The sequence below is a fragment of the Drosophila ficusphila genome, unplaced genomic scaffold (genome assembly GCF_018152265.1).
Source record: "Drosophila ficusphila isolate 14025-0441.05 unplaced genomic scaffold, ASM1815226v1 contig_198, whole genome shotgun sequence".
Classification (NCBI taxonomy): domain Eukaryota; kingdom Metazoa; phylum Arthropoda; class Insecta; order Diptera; family Drosophilidae; genus Drosophila; species Drosophila ficusphila.
This window is the reverse complement of record NW_025064092.1, coordinates 1,131,554-1,153,960: the sequence shown is the minus strand read 5'-3', so window position 1 is coordinate 1,153,960 and position 22,407 is coordinate 1,131,554. Positions and strand designations below refer to the sequence as shown.

At 47.5% G+C, this 22,407-nt stretch overlaps 2 protein-coding genes across 4 annotated transcripts in view; one reads left to right on the top strand and one right to left on the bottom strand.

Annotated features, from left to right (window-relative positions):
• LOC108091079 (dynein axonemal heavy chain 6) overlaps positions 1-14,561 on the top strand; it is a 20,630-nt gene extending 6,069 nt beyond the window's left edge. For both annotated transcript variants that reach the window (XM_017190082.2, XM_017190083.2), the window contains 17 exons: positions 156-770; positions 844-1,296; positions 1,740-2,563; positions 3,167-3,761; positions 4,118-4,267; positions 4,328-5,567; positions 6,010-6,189; positions 6,256-6,522; positions 6,586-6,771; positions 7,079-7,428; positions 7,487-7,628; positions 8,227-9,230; positions 9,651-9,831; positions 10,419-11,170; positions 11,928-12,996; positions 13,131-13,601; positions 13,716-14,561. In XM_017190082.2, coding sequence (XP_017045571.1) covers positions 156-770; positions 844-1,296; positions 1,740-2,563; positions 3,167-3,761; positions 4,118-4,267; positions 4,328-5,567; positions 6,010-6,189; positions 6,256-6,522; positions 6,586-6,771; positions 7,079-7,428; positions 7,487-7,628; positions 8,227-9,230; positions 9,651-9,831; positions 10,419-11,170; positions 11,928-12,996; positions 13,131-13,601; positions 13,716-14,072 — 8,836 coding nt within the window. In that variant the 3' untranslated portion in view covers positions 14,073-14,561. The remainder of the gene's footprint in view (positions 1-155; positions 771-843; positions 1,297-1,739; positions 2,564-3,166; positions 3,762-4,117; positions 4,268-4,327; positions 5,568-6,009; positions 6,190-6,255; positions 6,523-6,585; positions 6,772-7,078; positions 7,429-7,486; positions 7,629-8,226; positions 9,231-9,650; positions 9,832-10,418; positions 11,171-11,927; positions 12,997-13,130; positions 13,602-13,715) is intronic.
• On the bottom strand, positions 14,118-22,407 carry LOC108091080 (xenotropic and polytropic retrovirus receptor 1). 2 transcript variants are annotated; one of them, XM_017190084.2, is made up of 7 exons: positions 22,175-22,407; positions 18,624-18,791; positions 18,148-18,546; positions 16,346-17,321; positions 16,112-16,281; positions 15,787-15,920; positions 14,118-15,726 (listed from the first exon to the last, which is right to left on the bottom strand). In XM_017190084.2, the coding sequence occupies exons 2-7, from the start codon at positions 18,690-18,692 to the stop codon at positions 15,450-15,452; spliced, it is 2,025 nt and encodes a 674-aa protein (XP_017045573.1). In that variant the 5' UTR covers positions 18,693-18,791; positions 22,175-22,407; the 3' UTR covers positions 14,118-15,449. The 2 variants fall into 2 exon arrangements, with proteins under 2 accessions (XP_017045573.1, XP_017045574.1); XM_017190085.2 differs by having other exon boundaries at positions 22,179-22,407.

Sequence of the window (22,407 nt, the reverse complement as noted above, 5' to 3'; positions counted from 1 at the left end):
TGGGCCGTGGGACTACGTGCGTAAATAAAAAAAAAAAATAAATAAATAAATTAAAAAAAAGCAGGGGTATTACATTTCCATGTCCGTTGAACACATCTTAAATTTGTAAATGATGAATTCACCACTTGGTATTTGCCCTGGCTTCCTTCTCTCAGGTTCTACTTCCTGTCCAACGACGAACTCCTGGAGATCCTGGCGCAGACGCGGATCCCGCAGGCGGTGCAGCCGCACTTGCGCAAGTGCTTCGACGCGATCTACCGCCTGGAGTTCGGGCTGAAGGAGGGCGGCGACGGCAAGATGGTGCCCACCAACGACATCGTGGCCTTCCTGTCGCCCGAGGGCGAGAAGCTGCAGTTCGGCAAGGGACTGAAGGCCCGAGGAGCCGTGGAGGAGTGGCTCAGCAAGGTGGAGGAGGCGATGTTCGTGTCCGTGAAGCGGTACATGCGCTTCGGCTACCAGTGCTATCCGGCCAAGGAGCGCGAGGACTGGTTCCAGGATCACCCCAACCAGGTGGTGCTCACCGTGTCGCAGGTCCAGTGGGCAGCTGACATCCACCGGATCTACGAGGGCAAGGAGCGCAATCCGCTGAACATCCTCGAGAAGATGGGCAAGTTCGAGATCAAGTGCCTCAAGGATCTTGGTGCTCTGGCTGCCCTGACCAGGAAGAGCATCAGCTCGCTCCTGCGGAAGATCCTCTGCGCTCTCATCACCATCGATGTCCATGCGAAGGATTCAGTGCGCATGCTGATCGAGAAGGAGGTTTGCAAGCCGTGAGTCCGCACCTGTCGAGAGAAGATGAATCCCTTCTGTACCGTAACACTCTACTCCCTCAATCCTCCCCAGCTCCGACTTCAACTGGCTGAAGATGCTGCGCTTCTACTGGGCAGACGAAACGGAGACGGTTTACTCCCGCATGGCGGCGGCGAACATTCCGTACTACTACGAGTACTTGGGAGCCGGTGGAGTCCTGGTGCTCACCCCGCTGACCGATCGCTGCTACCTCTGTTTGATGGGCGCCTTCCAGATGGACCTCGGCGGAGCCCCGGCTGGGCCAGCTGGCACGGGAAAGACCGAGACCACCAAGGATCTGGCCAAGGCGCTGGCCAAGCAGTGCGTCGTCTTCAACTGCTCCGACGGCCTGGACTACAAGATGATGGGTCGCTTCTTCTCCGGACTGGCGCAGTGCGGTGCCTGGTGCTGCTTCGACGAGTTCAACCGCATCGACATCGAGGTCTTGTCCGTCATCGCCCAGCAGCTGATCACCATCCGGACCGCCAAGGCCATGAAGGTGAAGCGGTGAGTTGTCCTTGCTATCCTTGCAGAATGCACGCAGAAAAAAACAGATAGCTTTAGATTCAGAAATGATTACTTATTTTGGTACAACTATCTGAGGTAACCATGAACTTTCGCACATTGAAAAGGATTTATTTCTTGCAAAAGTTCTTTCTTACTAAATAATATCAACGGATTTATTCAGTAAAGGAAAATAAAATCTATTTTTATATATATGTATATTTATTTATTACAATTCTTACTGAAGAATATAAACTTCACTTTATAGCAAAATATTTAATCATTTTGGTTGATTATTTTTAGTACAAACTTAAAAACCCGTAAACAAAAGTTTTGTAATTAGAAACCAATATAAGCAGTAAAGATAATTGTACGAACTATTATCTACTGATTACATAACACTTCTTCGCTAACTGATCCCTCCCCTTGAACCATCCATTCCGTAGGTTCATCTTCGAGGGTCGGGAGATCAAGATCAACCGGTCGTGCTGCGTGTTCATCACGATGAATCCCGGATACGCGGGTCGAACCGAGCTGCCGGACAACCTGAAGGCCCTCTTCCGACCCATCTCGATGATGGTGCCCGACTACGCGCTCATCTCGGAGGTGATCCTGTACTCGGAGGGTTTCGAGGACCCCAAGATCCTGGCGCGGAAGATGGTGCAGATGTACCAGCTGTGCAGCCAGCAACTCAGCCAGCAGAACCACTACGACTTCGGCATGCGAGCCGTCAAATCCGTCCTGGTGATGGCAGGAGCTCTGAAGCGCGCCTCGCCCAACCAGCGGGAGGACATCACCCTGATCGCCGCCCTGCGCGACTCCAACATCCCCAAGTTCCTGGCGGACGACGCAGTTCTCTTCCGCGGAATCCTCAGCGATCTGTTCCCTGGAGTCGAGCTGCCGGACTCGCAACATCCCCATCTGGAGGCCAGTCTGCGGCTGGGGCTGCGCCAGAAGTTCCTCCAGCCGGTGCCCACCACCATAAGGAAGTGCCTGCAGCTCTACGAGACGATGTGCGTCCGCTGGGGCGTCATGCTGGTCGGACCCACCGGCGGGGGAAAGTCAGTGGTGCTGCACGCCCTCGAGTTCGCCTTGGCTCACCTCTTCGAGAACGAGGTGCAGGACCCCAACTTCCGGCCAGTGGTCATCCAGACCATGAACCCCAAGGCGGTCACCATGAACGAGCTGTACGGCTACGTCGACGCCAAGACGCTCGAGTGGCAGGACGGACTGCTCGGCTTGGCGGTGCGAACAGCCACCACGGTGGAAGGTGAGTTTCCCCAAGGGTTACACTATGCAGGATAAGCTAAGGATGGTGATTTTAAAAAGCCTAAGCTGGGAGATCATCCTATCTAGCAAATTTAAGTTGGCTTTTACATTCAAAACACTTAGAGACCTAACACACTTTATGAGCTTACCACATCAGACATCGCTCATCTTTCATTAATACACTTTCTTCAAAATTTAAGTTTCTGGATTTTACATACTCCTAACATTAACTACGTATAATTTCCCATATGAGACTTTCCTATCAAATTGAACTCATCTCAACACATATAAATATCAAATAGACTTAAAACTGCAATTAGATACTTAATCATTATCAGAGCGATACTAAATGAATGGATTATGGGTTATGGATTAATTCGGAAGAGTATCAAACTGACAATACGTGTTTGCCAAATAGGAATTAAATTGAATATATAGCTTCATATTAATATCGATACACCACATAATATTTTGAAAAGCAGTTGGAAACGGAGTTTACAGATTAGTTCTAAGCAATTAACTTTCATTTTTGCCAGCAAGATACCTTTATTTTTGTATATCGACCTTTTTAATACCCCGACTCCAATACCCCAACTCCTCGCAGACGAGATCCACCAGTGGATCATGTGCGACGGGCCTGTGGACGCGGTGTGGATCGAGAATCTGAACACGGTGCTGGACGACAACAAGATGCTCTGCCTGGCGAACTCGGAGCGCATCAAGCTGACCGCCTGGATCCACATGCTCTTCGAGGTGCAGGACCTGCTACAGGCCTCCCCGGCTACCGTCTCCCGCTGCGGAATGGTGTACGTGGACCCGGGAGACCTCGGCTGGCTGCCCCTGATCGACACCTGGCGGGAGGTGGACATGGAGCGCAAGCTGCCCGCTCCGCTGGCCGAGTTCTGCTACCAGCTCTTCGTCGGCTACTTCGACAAGGCCCTGAAGATCGAAAGGAAGCGGGCGGTGTACACCATCCACCAGGTGCTCGGCTCCAAGGTGCGGCTCTGCTGCGAACTCACCTCCTCGCAGCTGGAGGGGCTCAAGTGGTCCGCCATCGGCGAGGAGCCGGCCAAGGAGCTGCTCACCAAGATCTTCGCCTGGGCGGTGCTCTGGGCCATCGCCTCGAACCTCAAGGACGCCGAGAAGGTCTCCTTCGAGGAGCAGTGGAGCAAGGCCATCGCCCAGCACCCGAACATGAGGTGAGTGGGTTAGGGTTTCCGGGGGAGTAACTCCAACCATCTGGGGTCAAGGGTCATCGCTGGTAATAGTACCCTTAGCTGGTAATAACAATAATCCCATTTAATTGGGTTCCCTTTTCTTATTAATGAGCAAGAACTTTGCAAGAGTTTTAAGAGTTTTAATCTATTCCCGCAGGAGTAAATATAATTCGTTAATCAAAAGTTATGGTTCTATTCAAATTAGGGGAACTCCGAGTAACAAATACCAACATTTTAGTCTCTCCACCTAATTTGTTTTAAAAATTGAGCATCTTTTACCAATTTAAGAGTAGAATTAGAGCACAGGAAATGCCGACTTATGATCTGAATCCCAACAGCCTGCCGAACTACAGCATGTGGAACTACCGCATCGACCTGGAGAAGCTCGACTGGGGCAGCTGGCTGGACATCATGTCGAAGTTCTCCTTCGACCCGGACACCTCGTACTACGACATGCAGGTGCCCACGGTGGACACCACTAAATACGGGTGAGTTCCATGCGGTTCCCTCGTTGCACTGCCACTAGATTCCACCCAAATCCCCCCCAGCTACGTGTCGGATCTGCTGTTCAAGCGCGGCATGGCCGTGATGGTGACAGGTGACACGGGAGTGGGCAAGACGGTGCTGGCCATCAGCTGCATGAAGCGCCTCTCCGAGGGCCGCGTCATCCCGGTGATCCTGAACTTCTCCGCGCAGACGAGCAGCGTGCGCACCCAGGAGATGATCGAGGGGCCGCTGGAGAAGCGCAAGAAGACGCAGCTGGGTGCTCCGGTGGGCAGGACGGTGATCGTGTTCATCGACGACGTGAACATGCCCAAGCTGGACACCTACGGCGCCTCGCCGGCCATCGAGCTGCTGCGCCAGTTCCTCGACTTCGGCGGCTTCTACGACCGCGAGAAGCTCTTCTGGAAGGAGATCCTCGATGTGGTCTTGGGATGCGCCTGTGCTCCTCCCGGCGGAGGTCGCAATCCACTGACGCCGCGCTTCGTCCGCCACTTCGCGCTCTTCTCGCTGCCGAAGCCGAACGAGGAGACACTCACGCAGATCTTCAACGGAATCCTCGGTGGGTTCCTGCAGACCTTCTCCTCGGCGGTGCGCGCTCTCTCCGAACCGATGGTCAACGCCTGCGTGGACGTGTACATGCGGGTGGCCACCGTGATGCTGCCCACGCCGGACCGATCGCACTACATCTTCAACCTGCGCGACCTGTCCAAGTGCATCCAGGGCATCCTGCAGGCGAGCAACCTGCACTACAACCAGGAGAAGCAGATCCTGCGCCTCTTCTACCACGAGACGACGCGCGTCTTCCACGACCGCCTGATCAACCAGGACGACAAGCAGCTCTTCCAGTCGCTCATGCGGGACGTCTGCCTGGACCACTTCAATCGTCCGGTGGTCGAGGCGGACGAGCCCCCGATCCTCTTCGGCGACTTTATGGTCTTCGGCAAGCCGAAGAACGAGCGCATCTACGACGAGATCCGCGACCACGCCAAGCTGGAGAGCGTGCTCAACGACTACATTGTGGACTACAACTCGGTGGCCGTCGGCAAGCAGATGAAGCTGATCCTCTTCCAGGACGCCATGGAGCACACGGTGCGCCTCGCCCGACTCCTCCGCAGCGATCGCGGCAACGGCCTCCTGGTGGGCGTGGCAGGAATGGGAAAGCAGTCACTCACGCGACTCGCCTCCCACGTCAACGAGTACAACTGCTGGCAGATCGAGATGCGGCGCAACTACGACCTCAACGCCTTCCACGAGGACCTGCGAGTCCTCTACCGCATCGCCGGAGTGAGTACTGCATCACGATTTATGTACACGGAGAGAAAAATGGCTGGAAATTGTATGCGATGAGTGTCAGTAGGGGGTTTATTGCAATACTACATTTTTCATGGAATTTTATTAAGTATAGCCTTTCTTACTAACTTTCATTCCCTGTAAATCATACATAAATGAATACGATTGCTTAAACTTATTTAACTGTTGGGTAGAAATTAGTTATTTTCTAACCAAACGAAATATCTTTTTATGCATTTTATATTCAAACGTATTGATACTATTACAAAAGTATCATTTTTACCATTGAAAACTCAGTTGTAGCATTTCATTAATTTTTTATTAACATTTGATGAACACACACTGAACATTTGTAGCAAGTATCCATTAATAACTAAATTGAATAGAAGAGATTTTACGTAGGCATTGCAAGTTTATCTATTTAATCTCTTAACAGATCGAAAACCAACCGGTGACCTTCCTCCTGATCGACAGCCAGATCGTGGAGGAGGAGTTCCTCGAGGACATCAACAACATTCTCAATTCCGGCGAGGTGCCCAATCTCTTCGAGGGCGACGAGTTCGAGAAGATCATTCTGGAGGCCCGTGATGGTTGCAACGAGAACAGGAAAGACGATGTGTGTACCCCACTCCAAATCACATTACCATTTGATCCACAATTATTTTATTCATATCTGGTTTAGCTCTGCACCCGCGATGACATCTACAAGTTCTTCATTAACCGAGTGCGCAACAATCTGCACGTGGTGATGTCGATGAGTCCGGTGGGCGATGCCTTCCGCCGCAGATGCCGCATGTTCCCCTCGCTGGTCAACTGCACCACCATCGACTGGTTCACCAGTTGGCCCACGGAGGCCCTCTACTCGGTGGCCCTCGGACTGCTGACGAAGATCGCGCCCAAAATGGAGGACCGTGTCTCGCTGGCCAGCACCACTGTGTTCATGCACAAGGTGGGTTTGCGATTGGCATTGACCTCACGATAGGTTCTCTCCTCTAAAGCGAATCCTTTGCAGACCGTCGAGGACGCCTCGGTGAAGTTCTACAAGGAGATGAAGAGGCACTACTACACCACTCCAAGCAGCTATCTGGAGTTGCTGAAGCTCTACCAGAACCTGCTGAAGATCAAGAACATGGAGATCATAGCGAAGCGAAAGCGGATAGCCAACGGTCTGAACAAGTTGCTGGAGACCAACGAAGTGGTATGTGACTAACCCTCCTTTTATATCCTAATTTGGTCGTAGTGTAAAGGGGTAATCTGAATTCATTCAAAATAGTCTAACAGAAGAAAAAATCATGTATCCTGAGAAGCATCAAAATAATGGAAGCAATTGTTTCTTCTTCTCATGAGCATACAAGTTACAAAATTACCTCGACTTATTTATACTTGAATTTTAATACTTGTTAGATTTCGTGCATGTTTTTACTTAGAGAACTTTCCAATGGAAATTGGTTACTTACAGCCTTCTTTCTTATTCCCTTTGAAAACATCCCCTTTGTCCCCCTCAGATCGCTGTGATGGGCAAGGAGCTCGAGGTGATGGTGCCCCAGCTGGACGAGAAGTCGGCCATGATGAAGTCCCTGGTGGACAACCTGACCAAGGAGACCAAGCAGGCGGACGCGGTGAAGCAGAGCGTGCTGGAGGACGAGATGAACGCCAAGGAGAAGGCGGCGGTGGCCCAGGCGATCTCCGAGGACGCCGGCAAGGACCTGGAGATCGCGATGCCCGCTTTGCGCGAGGCCGAGGAGGCCCTCAAGGGACTCACCAAGGCGGACATCAACGAGTTGAAGTCCTTCACCACGCCACCCGCTCTGGTGCAATTCTGCATGGAGGCCGTCTGCATCCTGCTGGGAGTCAAGTGAGTGGTGGGCTCTCCATCAGTATATTACTGAAACGATTAACTTAACCCCTATTAGACCCACTTGGGCATCCGCCAAGGCCATAATGGCGGACATCAACTTCATCAAGCGGCTGTTCGAGTACGACAAGGAGCACATGAAGGAGGACACCCTGAAGAAGGTCAAGAAGTACATCGATCACAAGGACTTCGTGCCTGCTGTAAGTGCTTGTCCTTCCCCTTCCTCCATAAGATATCTCTAGAGACCTAAAAACATATCTCTAAACCCGTAGCTTTAATTATATTTTGATTAATGTGTCGGATAAGTGTCAAACCCTTTTTAAGGAAGCCTTTCAGAACCACAAAAACCTCAAGGGGCACAATACAAAATCCAAACCTAAACATTTTCAGTAAAAATGCTCCAGAAATACAATGGTTGATTTTGACTGCCATAAATACTATACCATACTACATATTTTTTTGTTTTCTTTTTTTATTTACACCAATAACAATAACATTGTAAAGTTGCTTTTCTTAAAGCTTTCTATTACCATTAAAGCCTTTAAAGACTTAAACAAAAAATTCCATAAGGTGATCTCATACGGCATATGCCACCCTAGATAATTTTGTTCAAATATTATATGTATGTTTGTACACTTCTGTTTAAACACTCCTTAAATATGAACGTTTGTTACAAACCTTTAATATAATGTTCTATGAAGTGAAATACAAGGGGTTGAACTGGAAGTTATTTGTTTTAAGCATCTACCTTGAGATGTTACACCATTAAACTTACCTAACCAACCAACTCGTCCACAGAAATTCGAGAAGGTCTCGAAGGTGGCCAAGTCGATGAGCATGTGGGTGATCTCGATGGACAAGTTCTCCAAGGTGTACAAGGTGGTGGAGCCGAAGATCAAGCGCAAGGAGGCCGCCGAGGCGGAGCTGAAGGAGGTGATGACGGTGCTGCGCCAGAAGCAGAAGGAGCTGGCCGCCGTGGAGGCCAAGATCCAGGGGCTGCGCGACAGCCTCGAGGAGAAGCAGCGCGAGTTCCAGGTGATCCAGGACAACGTGGACCTCACCTACGGCAGGATCAACCGGGCGGGCAGGCTCACCTCGGCGCTCTCCGACGAGCAGGTTCGCTGGCGGGAGACGGTGAAGTCGCTCACTGGCGACCTGGCCTGCGTTCCCGGCGACGTCCTGGTGGCCGCCGCCTGCGTCGCCTACTTGGGAGCCTTCTCCCACGAGTACCGCCGCGACATGAGTGCTCTGTGGGTGACCAAGTGCCGGGAGTACAAGATCCCCTCGAGCCCCGAGTTCAACCTGCTGAAGGTGCTCGGCGATCCGTACGAGATGCGCCAGTGGAACGTGGACGGGCTGCCCAAGGACAATATCTCCATTGAGAACGGCATCTACGCCACCCGCGCCCTCCGCTGGGCCCTCATGATCGATCCGCAGGAGCAGGCCAACCGCTGGATCCGCAACATGGAGCGGGCCAACAACCTGCAGGTGATCAAGATGACCGACGCCTCCATGATGCGCGTCCTCGAGAACAGCGTCCGCCAGGGCTACCCCGTTCTGCTCGAGGAGATCAACGAGACGATCGACCCCAGCCTGAGGCCCATCCTCCAGCGGGAGACGTACCGCTTCGAGGGACGCACCTACCTCAAGCTGGGCGACATGGTCATCGACTACGACGACAACTTCAAGCTCTACATGACCACCAAGCTGCCCAACCCGCACTACCTGCCCGAGGTCTGCATCAACGTCACCCTCGTCAACTTCCTCGTCACCGAGAGCGGCCTCGAGGACCAGCTGCTGGCGTGAGTAAACTCAAATAATTAATCAAATAATTAATGGTGTGTCAGTTAGGAACATAGAAACCTAGGAAAAGACAAACATAAACTACTGCTTAGCTAAAAAAATACTTTGAAAGGAATGGGAAACCTATAATTATTAAAAATTCATGGATGATTGTTCAGTTCAATTCAGAATAATTGTTTTGTGGGTGATGTGTAGGTGCGGCAAATTAATTATTATAGTTTGTAAGCAATACAAAACGTAACAGAAAACTTGTTATAATTTGGAATTTAACGGATACAGTCTAACTGTTAAATGAACGATATTTTTGAGAGTTATTTTTTTTAAATTTTTATTTTTGAAAAATACAATGAAAAATATTTCATTTCGGTTAACCCAACAGCACAGTTTTAGTTCTAACGACTCATGTACCCATCCATTAGGGACATTGTGGCCATCGAGCTGCCCGCCATGGAGATCCAGCGAAACGATCTGGTGGTCAAGATCAACTCGGACAAACAACAACTGCTGGCATTAGAGGACAAGGTGCTCAAGCTGCTCTTCAACTCCGAGGGCAACATCCTCGATGACGAGGAGCTGGTGGAGACACTCAACGATGCAAAGGTGGGTTTTGAGTTACATGGATATGTTTACTGGTAACTTTTATTGAAACAATATAAATTAATATCTTGCCACCAATTTATATAGGGGATTAAGACCACTTCAAAAGTCGGTTTCCATACTTCTAGTAAGCCTCTAAGAATAGTACACTGAATAGGGACATTTTTGCAAGAAATTTCAGTCCAAAGGTGCTTAGAACCAGTGTAAAGGTGTCTAAATATATAATCTCAGAAAATAAGTACATTGCATTTTCGTGCCTTTGTATTGAGAATTATTACTTTTTAGCTTTTAATATCAAAAATTTTATATTCTTAGAGACCACAACATCTTTGAATGATTTCAACATCAATGTTTACCATTTGTTTTCATCACTTTAATGTGATAATTCTAATTTTATTTCTTAATTCTTATTCTACACCATTGTAATGACCCATCATATGGATAGTTTATTGAAACGTGCTTACTATATCGCAAAGCTCGAAATGAAACAAATGCAAATTAAGGGTCAAAGATTTGTACAGGAGTTATTAAACGACTTTGCATTTTATAGTACTTCCTTGCATATTGTATGGTATTCCCCTCCGCCGCAGGAAACATCGCTGATCATCGCCGCCCGACTGATCGACACCGAGGAGACGGAGAAGGTGATCACGGCGTCGCGGGAGCGCTACCGCATCCTGGCCTCCCGCGGGGCCATCCTGTACTTCGTGGTGGCGGGTCTGGCGGAGATCGACCCGATGTACCAGTACAGCCTGAAGTACTTCACCCAGGTGTTCTGCAACGTGCTGCGGCAGGACCACCCGCCGCAGGCGGTGGAGGTGCGCATCTCCACTCTGATGACGGACGAGCTGAAGGCCATCTTCGACAACATATCGCGTGGCCTGTTCGAGAACCACAAGATCATCTTCAGCTTCCTGCTGGCGCTCGCCGTGGAGCGGCAGGAGGGTCGGGTCACCGAGGACGAGTTCCTCTTCCTCACCCGCGGCCCCGTGGGCAACATCCGGCCGAAGAAGAAGCCGGCCAACATCGAAATGAGCCAGATCGAGTGGGACTCGTGCCTCTTCCTGGAGGACACCTTCCCCGCCTTCTTCGGCAACTTCACCAACGAGCTGGACAAGCCCTTCTTCATCCAGCTGCAGGAGAACAAGGAGGTCTTCGACTTCGCCCAGACCAACCAGCCGCCCACGGACAAGTGGAACAAGCGGCTCCGCGTCTTCCACAAACTCATGTTCATCGGCGCCTTCCGCAAGCCGCGCTTCCTGCTCAACGTCGTCTGCTACCTCCAGTCCACCGTGGGCAAGTACTTCACCGAGGCCTCCGGCGGCACCCAGCTGAGCTCTGTGTAAGTACAAGATCTATTCGGAAGTATCAGGGTTTCTAAAGCAGTTTTAGTACCTGACGGCCCATTGTTGAAATATTTAAAAATACCACAAACTTTAGGCGAATTCAATTTCAAAAATTTCAAGTTTTATGCCCAAAGAGTATTATATTTTTGGTCAGGAGTGAGAAAACGTAATTAAGGTGACATTATTGACACCTTTAAGGTGTATTCTTGACCAGCATCGCCATTTGAATATCTTACTTTCAATGCTAGCCTCAATTTAATACTTAATGAGTGTCAAATTTATACGAATAATACAAATGGTTTTAATTTGAACCCAGTATGAACGTTAACTAACTTCACATAAGAAGTTAAGCCGAATAATCATTAAATTTACAGACATCTTATTAACGGCTTGACTCTTTGATTGCGACGAAGGTGTAAAAAATCTTGATCAATGGATTGTCTTAATACTGTAGTTATTATACTTGATCTTCTAGAAATGGATATATGCAGTTTACTCACTCACTTTCTTACTAATCAAGTCCAATCTCAAAAATCTTGTGTAAAATAAATACGTTACTCTTGTAAAACTTTGAATTTCTAAATGCAAACAAATTTAAATTCCGATTAGGGCAAAAAATTATTGTAGGCATATGCATATAATTTAAGAGATACATTATGGGTGATATGATCTTTCCTTTTTATGATCCCTTCCATGTTTAAAGTAAACACCCCAAGAATCATTCCCCATCCACGTTTTTCCAATCCCCCCCAGCTACTTGGACACCTCCGCGGTGACGCCGCTGATCTTCGTGCTGTCGACGGGCTCTGATCCGATGTCGGGCTTCCTGAAGTTCACCACCCAGATGCAGTTCACGGACAAGTACTACTCGATCTCGCTGGGCCAGGGACAGGGTCCGCTGGCGGAGAACCTGATCGACAAGAGCCTGCGGATGGGCCACTGGGTGTTCCTGCAGAACTGCCACCTGGCCACCTCGTTCATGCAAACCCTGGAGACGATCGTGCGCAACCTGACCCTCGGGATCACGAAGGCGCACCCCGAATTCCGACTCTACCTCTCCTCGATGCCCATCCAGACGTTCCCGATCAGCGTGCTGCAGAACTCGGTGAAGATCACCAACGAGCCGCCGAAGGGCATCAAGGCGAACGTTTTCGGGGCGCTCGCTGATCTCAAGCAGGACTTCTTCGAGCAGCACATCCAGAACGGCAACTGGCGAGCCATCGTGTTCGGACTCTGCATGTTCCATGCGGTTCTCCTGGAGCGGCGGAAGTTCGGACCGCTCGGGTGGAACATCACCTACGAGTTCAGCGAGAGCGACCGCGACTGCGGCCTGAAGACGCTGGACTTCTTCATCGACCGCGAGGTCCTGGACGAGATCCCCTGGGAGGCGATCCTCTACATCAACGGGGACATCACCTGGGGCGGCCGTGTGACGGATTACTGGGATCTGCGCTGTCTACGCACCATCCTCACCATCTTCTCCTCGAAGCGGATCATCCAGCCGGACTACAAGTACTGTCGCGGTGACAGTTATTACCGCGATCCGCGTCGCAAGACTCTCGCAGAGTACTCCACGTATGTCCAGGGTTTCCCGGTGCTGGAGGACCCCGAGATCTTCGGCATGAACCAGAACGCCAACATCGTGTTCCAGACCAAGGAGACGGCCTTCTTCATCAGCACCCTGCTCCTCGGACAGCCGCGCTCCGCCGCCGACGAGGGTCAGGCCATGGAGAACGAGATCTGCCAGCAGACCATCTCGCGCATCCAGAAGGCCCTGGCCACCAAGATCAAGCGGGAGCCCATCCACGACACGCTCTCCATGGTGAGTTATCCAACGTGTTTATACGTACTATATATACCTATCTTGGTAAAGAAATACTGGATTAAGATCAAATATGTTCCATGACTAAGAGTATCGCATCGATTCATGAATCGTATTGCATATTTTGTTCCCAGCTGGACTCGAAGGGCCAGGTGCCCTCGCTGACGATTGTGCTGGTGCAGGAGATCGACCGGTTCAACATCGCACTGGGCATCATCCACGACAGCATGGCGAACCTGGCGAAGGCGATCAAGGGTCTGGTGGTGATGTCCGAGGACCTGGAGAACGTGTTCAAGGCGCTGCTCAACAACCAGGTGCCCGCATCCTGGGCCAAGCGGAGCTTCCTCTCGATCAAGCCGCTGCCGAGCTACATAGCCGACTTCCAGCGCCGGATCGACTTCATCCAGCAGTGGGCCGAGAACGGAGCACCGCGCTCCTACTGGATCAGCGGCTTCTTCTTTCCGCAGTCCTTCCTCACCGGCGTCCTGCAGACCTACGCCCGCCGACGCATCCTGCCCATCGACTCGCTGAAGATCGACTTCGATGTGTTCGAGAAGGAGCTCATCCAGCAGGATTTCTTCGAGATGCACATGAACAACATTAACGTAAGTGTTTCAAATCGTGAGGAATTCGACTTCGGATAAAATGACAGGCAGGATAATATTTGAGTTACTCGCTCGCCTTATTAAAACCCTCTCACACTTTCCTACAATTCGCAGGACCAAAAGCTGTACGGCAGCCTGCCGGAGTGCACGGATGCGATCATCAACGTGCACGGAATCTTCATCGAGGCGGCTCGCTGGGACTTGAACAAAGGTGGCTTGTGCGACGCCAACTTCGGGGAGCTCTTCTGCCGGATGCCGGTGGTGAGGTTTAAGCCCTGTTTGGAGGTTTCCCCTACGGTGCGCTACGAGGCTCCACTGTACAAGACCCAGCAGCGGTCCGGAGTGCTCTCCACCACGGGTCACTCGACCAACTTCATCCTGGCGGTTCTCCTGCGCAGCAACAACGATCCCGAGTTTTGGATAATGCGCGGTACCGCTTTGGTTTCCGGAGTCCTGGAAAACATTTGCTAGACTTGCCAGACATTCCATACACTGCAATTAGTTACTTTTTCAGTGTTTTTTGCTGCATACTTCAAGCCGTCTTTATTTCGTTACATTTTCATTCTTAAGTTTTTCCCGCGAAGGTGTACATTACATGGTGTGTGTGTGTATGTGGATAAGTTAACTACTCAGCTTAAGGCCTAGATTGGTGAACCATTCATTATATGATAGAGCGGTTTGTTTTTGAAATCCCTGGAGATTTCCGCTTCAACTGAAGGCACTGAAATGTTTTCTCCTAAACATTTGCTTGCCTTCTCTTCGAAATCTCGAGAGATTTCACAAACACATCGTTGAGTAATAAGTAGGTCCGATTTTGTGCACCAGTTGTTCTTCGTATCAAAAGCAATTTTACACATAATATTTGTTTATTTTGAAGAGGCAATGTAAAGCTCAAAACACGAGCTAGTTATGGCAAAAATTGACAAAGTCTTCAATAAATATCCGACGAAATGCCCTTAAGCCTATATGTATATTTTATGTAGACTTCTGTATTTACCGCATAAACATAATTGCACTTTTAGGCCTAGATTTATCATTTCCACTCAGTTCTACAGAATCTACTTTGGAATCCTAGACCTTGCACACACACACACTGAGAGAAAAACACACACAGGCACAACTCTATGTATACTATATACAATTCCCTTCGGTTTCATTTTCACTTTCAGTTTTAGTTTCAGTTTTAGTTTCAGTTTTAGTTTCAGTTTTAGTTTCAGTTTTAGTTTCAGTTTCAGTTTTTAGTTAAGTTTGGATCTCGTTTTGGTCACAGTCTATGTCGCATATCAATCAAACGGTGGACAGAAAGATAACAGATAAGGCAAATCTAACTAATTGACTAACGGTAAACATACACTGACAGATAGAGGAATGTGGTGGCTGCAGGTAGTGCAGGTTGCTTTTTCTTTTTGCTTTGCTTTGCTTTCTTTTCGGTTATTTTGTTCGCCTTTTCTAAGTACTAATACTGCCGTTCTCTACTCCAATTTGTTGTGGAAGGTGTGGGTTTCGAATCGGATTTGGAAACTCGGAAATGTGGCTTAGGGGCTAATGGTTAAGGGTTATAGTTATAGTTATAGATATAGTTATCGATATAGGCATAGGTCTTTTTCGTTAGTTAACCGCATAAATGGAATGCTAAATCAGTTAGAAATCTTATGCACTAATTATTGCTGGACATTGTCTCTCCTCAACTTTAAGTACTTAGTCACTAAATATACAAATTAGCTAAACAACGCAAAAAAAAAATTGTTTAAAAAAAGTGGTGTACACACAGAGTTATCAGTAAACACACGTTCCGCAAAATCGTTCATTAGGAAGCACAATTCGGTGGGCGGCGACCTACAACGCTGCCTACAACTTTTTACTGTCCATATCGATCCTGAGGTCGGGCAGCGATCCGCGGTTCTGGAGCAGGCTCCTCTTCTCCGGGTCCTTGACCTTCTTGGGCTTCGGTCGGTTCGTCTTCGTGTAGCGATTGATCACGCCATCCGCCTCGTCCATCATGCGCAGGATGAGCGCCTGGTCGGAGGAGTCCAGCGGCGCTATCGAGATGTCGCGCACGGCTCGGAACTTACCGCAGTTGTTCAGGTGCTCGTTCTCCAACCGGAAGAAGTTCCACACAAAGCGACTGAAAGGATAAAGGTATTGTTTCTACCCTGAAGATTTATATGTTGCGAAGAAGACTTACCGGAACACCTCCAGGATTCCCGTGATGGAGGTCATTATGTCGCTGCTCACGATTTTCATCTCGGTGAGGTAGAAAGACAGCACCCAAATAAAGCGAAGCGCCAGATCTTCCACGATGGCAAAGTAGTAAAAACCCTGAAAGTTAAAGAAAATTTATGTATTATAAAGAAGAAATTCATTTTAAAAGGACTACATTTTCCAAATGGGAAATAAAAATACAAATTTAGTAGCCAATAAAAAAAAATGAGTTTGTTCAGACCTTTGAGAAACCTGACTGAAAATCTCGTCTTAAGCAAAGTCCAATTACATTAACTAACTTAACTTACCGTCGATGAGTAGACGACTTCCTCGCGCAGAAAAGTATTCTCGCCGGCGTTCTTGTCGAACAGTCCCCAATCCATCTTGATATCCCAGGTGTAGGCGTAGCAGGATGAGACAATCGAGGAGATGATCCACAACCACGTGTAGGGATTATCAAAAGTGCTGGCATAGTTGGCTGAAGTAAATGAAACACAATGCCATTAAAAGACATTCATATTGGAGCGCATCAGAAGACTTACGACTGTGAAAGCTCTTGAGGGTGGCGAAGATGACCACCAGGAAAGTGGTGGAGTACTTGCCGGCGTTCACCAAGTGGGGAAAGGCCTCCCTCGAGTCGCGATATCGCCGCAGGCACTGGGCAAATCGGAACCACGCCGGCAGGCAGTTCACAATCGGCCGAATGATGAAGTCCTTCTCCATGCAAATGGAGGCATCCCGGGCCTCCGTCCAGTTGCCGTTCGTGAAGTAGAAGCAGATGAGGTACTCGAAGTCGAGGATCGCTGTGGCCAGCGAGTTGAGCTGATCGCCCAGCCAGAAATCGGCGAAGCCCACGTGAAAGAACGGCGCGGACAGACAGCGACCAGTGATTCGCCACAGCCAAAAGCGGGCATCGTGGTGGAGCACATGGAACGGATTGGCCAGGAAGAGCACCATGATCAGCGTGAGCGTCAGCGGGTTGATGAAGGCCGGAATGGCCAAACTGGCGCTGTACAGGAAACTCAGCATGCTTAGCGTCCACACGACGCCGAAGATCGCCGCCAGTTCCATGAGGTGCTGTTCGGACAGATGGTTGCGCGGATCGAGCTCGAAGATGAGGACGTGGTTCACGCCTGACGACCGCCAGCCGTAGATGTTCACGCCGATGAGGAAGATGAACTCGATGATGAGCAGGGGACCGCGGTACAGGCGGAACGTGACCTTCAGGTTCTCGCCGCTGATCTCGTGGAAGATGGCAGACAGCACCACCACAATGCCCAGCACTATGAAGCTGCCGGAGAAGAGGCCCACCTTGAAGGTCGTCCACGGACTCTGCTGCTCCCCCAGCGGCGGCACTCGCAGCCGCTTCATCGCCCGCTGCCGATCGCCGCCCTCCAGTTCGCCCGTGACCGTCGTCTCCGTCTCATTGATGATGTTGTCGATGTCCTTGTTGGTGAAGAAGTGCGACGCCTCCACGTACTCCTGCCTCCACTTGGCGCCACTGTCGACGCGCAAGAGCTACGAAGAAGGAAAGGTAAATTAAGCATTAGTACATTGAATGGTAATTTAATATAATTTTAAGTAACATAAATTTCGGTTTTTAGTTAAAGAAGTCCTAATTTTAGCTTACAGAGAGAAAAACAATTATGCTCTGCTTCTTGCATTTGTTACTGCAAATATATATTTTTGAATACCTTTTCAAACTTGTAGCATTTTGTGGATACAAAATAATTATTAGTTCTTAGTACGCAAATATGTAGCTGAAAACACCTATTTATGAACTATAATTAACACATTCATGTTAATATACACAACATACCTCTCCAACTCATTGAATTGAAAAATAAGAAAACATTTACTTCGTTCCCGGCTAATTTGTACTCTTCCAATCAAATTATGTTGAAGTCTTTGTTGAGTTCAAAATAATATCATACGCTTAGTAATCCCCTAAATAAAATTGTATATTTTTTAGGAGAGTACCAGGCAAGATAACTCTGACAAGTTCTACGCCGAGATCAAAAACATTGATCTGAAGCATATCAAACCGATTATTCTTATCTAAGTTAAACGAGTGATTCACTCCTGTTTTATGATGTTCGCCGCAAAGCACATAATTGAAAAGCTCTGGCGTGTGCAACCGAATATAATTCATTGCCGGCGATAACGCAGACTATTTTTAAAGCACTTTCGTATGAAAAGCCTACAATAAATTTGTATTATTTGTTACCCAGACAAAGTGTGTCGTTGCACACATTTCTGCTCCGCAGACTAGGAGTAATCCCTAGAGATCTTGTCTAGGTCAAGGTTCAGAGACGCCTCTGCGGTGGCCGTAAATCAGACTTACTTTATCGTGCTTCTTGAGTATTTTGCGGAAGCCGGTGTGATTCAGATTCTGGTAGTTCTGCAGGAGGATCAGACTCAGGTAGAACTCGCTGAAGGCCAACTTCAGTTCGCGGGCCTTGCGATCCGGAAGCGCGGCGTGCCGCTTCTGGCCCTTGGACTTCTTGGCGCTCCGCTCCGACTCCTCGATGGAGGTCTTCAGCTCGGCGTTCAGGGTGGCGAACTTGCGCGTGGCCTCCGCCAGCTTCTCCGAGTAGAATGTGTTGATCTTCTTCAGCTCCTTGTCGCAGTAGTGGAAGAAGTTCTCGTCGAAGTTGGCGAAGTGGCGCTTCAGCACGTCGTCCTCGACACTCTCCACCGATGGCGCCTCCTCCACGGCCAAATACAGCATGGCCTTCATTTCCTGCCACAAGAAATCGGGTTGTCAGTCGGTTTTTAGTTTTCAATGCCCCTATTTCTTTCTCTTTGGCCCTGACTCACCTCATAGTTGATGTATTGTTTGCGCCACTCAGGCGTTATGTGCGCCGACAGGTGCTCGGCGAACTTCATGGCTGCCGATGTCTTGGCCTGGGGGCTTCTGGGGCTACCTCAGTCCAATCCAGTCCAGATCGGGTCCGTTCCGTTGATCGGCGCTGCACTCAAGCGCGTCTGAAACGATCAAGCGCAAGAATTGCTAGGGGTATTTCCTAGTGCAACACTTAATGTTACTTAAATCTACACTTCGCATAGTAACATTCTGGTTAAGCAGTAAAAGTGCCACTCAACTTGTAAAGCCTTTGAATACTGAAATACGTATAATTACAATTTTTGAGCAACAAATAAATAGGTTTTCTAAAACTTTTACTAGCCTTCAGGAATGGGTTCCTATTAAAAATTTAAAATGACTGAATGCACATCAAACAGTTTTTATTTTTTCCTTTATGGCAGGCATAAGAATATAGTCGTCTGACTTATAAAAACAATCTCGTGTATTTAAAATAAAGAGATATTTATATCTCGAGTTAAGTACGAATGTACATTTATGTCGAACAAAAACGATGTTCTGACTAATTTATTTTTTTCTTGTCATGCAAAAAATTCAGAAAGTACATAATTATTAACACATAAAAACATATAACATATAAAACCATATAAAGTATTAAAGTTTTAATTTGTTTATTTTAGGCGCAATAACATTTTGTTTAGCGGTGTCTCCCTTAAAATTGGATTCCCAATTCTTGTTTAATTCATTATCAAAAACTGATTCCAACAAAAAGTTGAAGGCATGGACGTTAAATATGAGATTATAGAAGATGTGTTTTCGAGTGATTCACAAGGCAAACACTATTGTTCTTGCCAAGAATGAGTAATTCGCGGACCTCAATATAGAGTGAGCCGTACGCGAAACACACTCAGCCGGGTTATCCAATAATTCCGAGCCAATCGCTCAGCTTTCTCGGTGGAGTTGAAAACTTTACGGGCGAGTGACCCAACTAATGGATAATGGCTCAAATCAATGCAGTGGCTAATCAGGCGTATTACCAAAAGCACGTAATATACGACTACCAGCGATCGTAAATCGGAGCTGGTGGGTGTGTTTTTCACTACTGATAAGCGATTGCCCCGAAAATTGGGAATACATTGGGAGCACATACAAGCCGAAATACAGCAATTATTGGGGTCTGTGCCACCCGACTCTTTACAGAATATATATGTTATTATCGTGGCCCGCATAACGAGTTATACAAATTGGAAAATTTTTGTCGCCAGTTCAAACAGCCCGTATAAGATACAGATACAAATAAAGATATAGAAAGAGATGCGAGAATGTTTTAATCAATTGCACAAATATTTGCGACGGCAACTGCTGCTGTGACATTTGTTGCTATTTATGCCTACTTTGCGATTGCCTTTCCTCGGTTTCTGGGTGTAACTTCCGCCGCAATCCCGCCCCCTTACAGGTTAAAAAAAATGTTGACTAATCAGAAAATATATTTTTTTAAGATTTCAGCAAGTGTGGCAACTTAAAATTTGGTTGTTTCGAAACTACAATTCGATATCCATCAGGAAGCCTATATTTTAAGAACACTTTAGGAAGGAATCTAGGGATTCCTGGATTAAAAATAGTTACAGTAATTGTTCACAATACATCATTATTATTATCAAAAAGTCAAGTTTAAAATAACTATTTTTAGCATTTTGATATGTATTTTAAGTTTGTAAATCTATATGATTGTTTTAATATTTTACAGTCGTATGATTGTTGATAAAATTCCGTTGAATGCATTATTCTTAGCCTGTTAATGGGAATATTTTTATAATTTTATTTATTTTTATTTGTATTGTATTCTTCTTGGCGAGGGAAAATAATGATTGATTGGCTTTGAATGCGTCGATCACGTGAAGTCCCATGGATACAAATCAATAGCTATTAAATTAATGAATTGACAATTTTCCAATGCAGCTTTTTTTCCACTGGTTATCCCACGAAGTTGAATTGATAATTTTTTCGTGTTTTTAAGCTAATACCCCGAATGGTTTTTTCCTCTGTATACCCATTGTTCCATGGTTTATTGTTATTGGCACAAGTGAAACCCAGAAGAGTGGCCAGTACCTGGGCGATAATTGATGGCAGGGTCACTGAAGGGGGGAGGGGGGTGTTCGATGGGGGTGGGACAGACTGGCGGTCAATTAACGTCAACAGCAGGGACTAAATATAGATCGGCTCGCTGATTGATTAGACCATACCGAACAATAGCACTCGTAATGGATTAGAGCTGCTGAATCTGATCGATCGACACTGCCGGCGGATCCGAACTTATCCCGCCCATCTCAGAGCTCACAACTCAGAATTCAGAACTCAGAATTCAGAACTCAGAACTCGGACCTTATCGTCTTATCGCCGCCGCTCACAGATTTCTCTTCTGTAGTTTAATTAGCACTGATAACGAAACGGCTGGGCTTATAAAACATGTGCTAGTGCCGAGTAAAACAACAGCACAAACAGCTGACATACAAAGCTCCATAATCGCTGAGACATCGCCAAAACACATCGACGGCACACGTAGACGCAAATATTTGATCAATAAAACAAGAATGGAGGGTTCGCTTCGGGGGACCGAAGTCGAAAATACCCTCATCTAAACTAGATTGCTATGGGAGCTATAGTGTGAACGATCTGTTAGCAATTATAGACCACTATCTCGATTGGACAATCTGAACAACAAACAAGATTTGTGATATCCTCAATATGACAGCGGGGGGATAAAGAAGAGAATCGAGTAGTCAGATTTTTGTAAAAGACGAACAATGAAAGAAATTACATCGAACAAAAGAAAGAAAGGGAAAACAAAGGTGTACAAAATGAAACGACTTAACAAATGAGAAATATTTAAAAAAGAACACACAATTTAACAAAAACAAATCAGAAAACCGTTATCAGAATCTACACTTCTCTTCAATAAATAACTTTTCATTCAGAGACCGTAAGACACGAAAATCTAGGTTAAATATATATTCACTTTATAACTGTCATTCAGAGATCTTAAGTTCCGCCGACGGGAAACTTTCCATACACAGAAAAACAAATAGAACACTTTTGCATTATTTTAATGGAAAATAACTAAGCCAATGCCAAGTTATTTGGGTTAGCTTAAACAAAATTTTCCAACTTCTTCAAGCAGCAATAATAACCCTTTGGAAGTAAATTATTCGCGTAGTGGCGGCTTTAAAGCTGGAACAAACTGACTGAATCGGCGATGTTGGCTTTTGATTTTTGTTGATTTCCGCGGAAGAGGCGGCGCAACGCAGGAGGCGGGGCGGCAGAACAGCGGCAGAGCGCCAGCGCAGCTGAGCTCGTAGTAAATTTGTCTTGTGATTTTCGCCTGCCTCCCAATTCACAATTGCTTAAAAAACTCAATCGGACAAACGAGGCGCAATTGGAGGCACCCAGTCCGAGATTATCGGGTGCTTTGTAGACTTTGTGGGATTGGGGACTGGGGGGTTGGGGTGGGAAATTGCTTTTCGCTTTTCAATTACATAAAATTACATACATACGCTTGCACCGCGCTGCAGTTGCACTTGCAGTTCCTCCCGTTCGCCTTCGGGCGCCTCACTCTAGCATCTCAAGCTGCTCCCACTAACCATTACTAATTGTCAACAGTCGCTGATTTTTTAAGTACACTGCTTATCACCGAAATGCGCGCATATCACTTTCAGACGACGGGCGAAATGCCAAACAACAACAAAGAACTAAACGCACAAAACTAAAAACACACCAAGTATT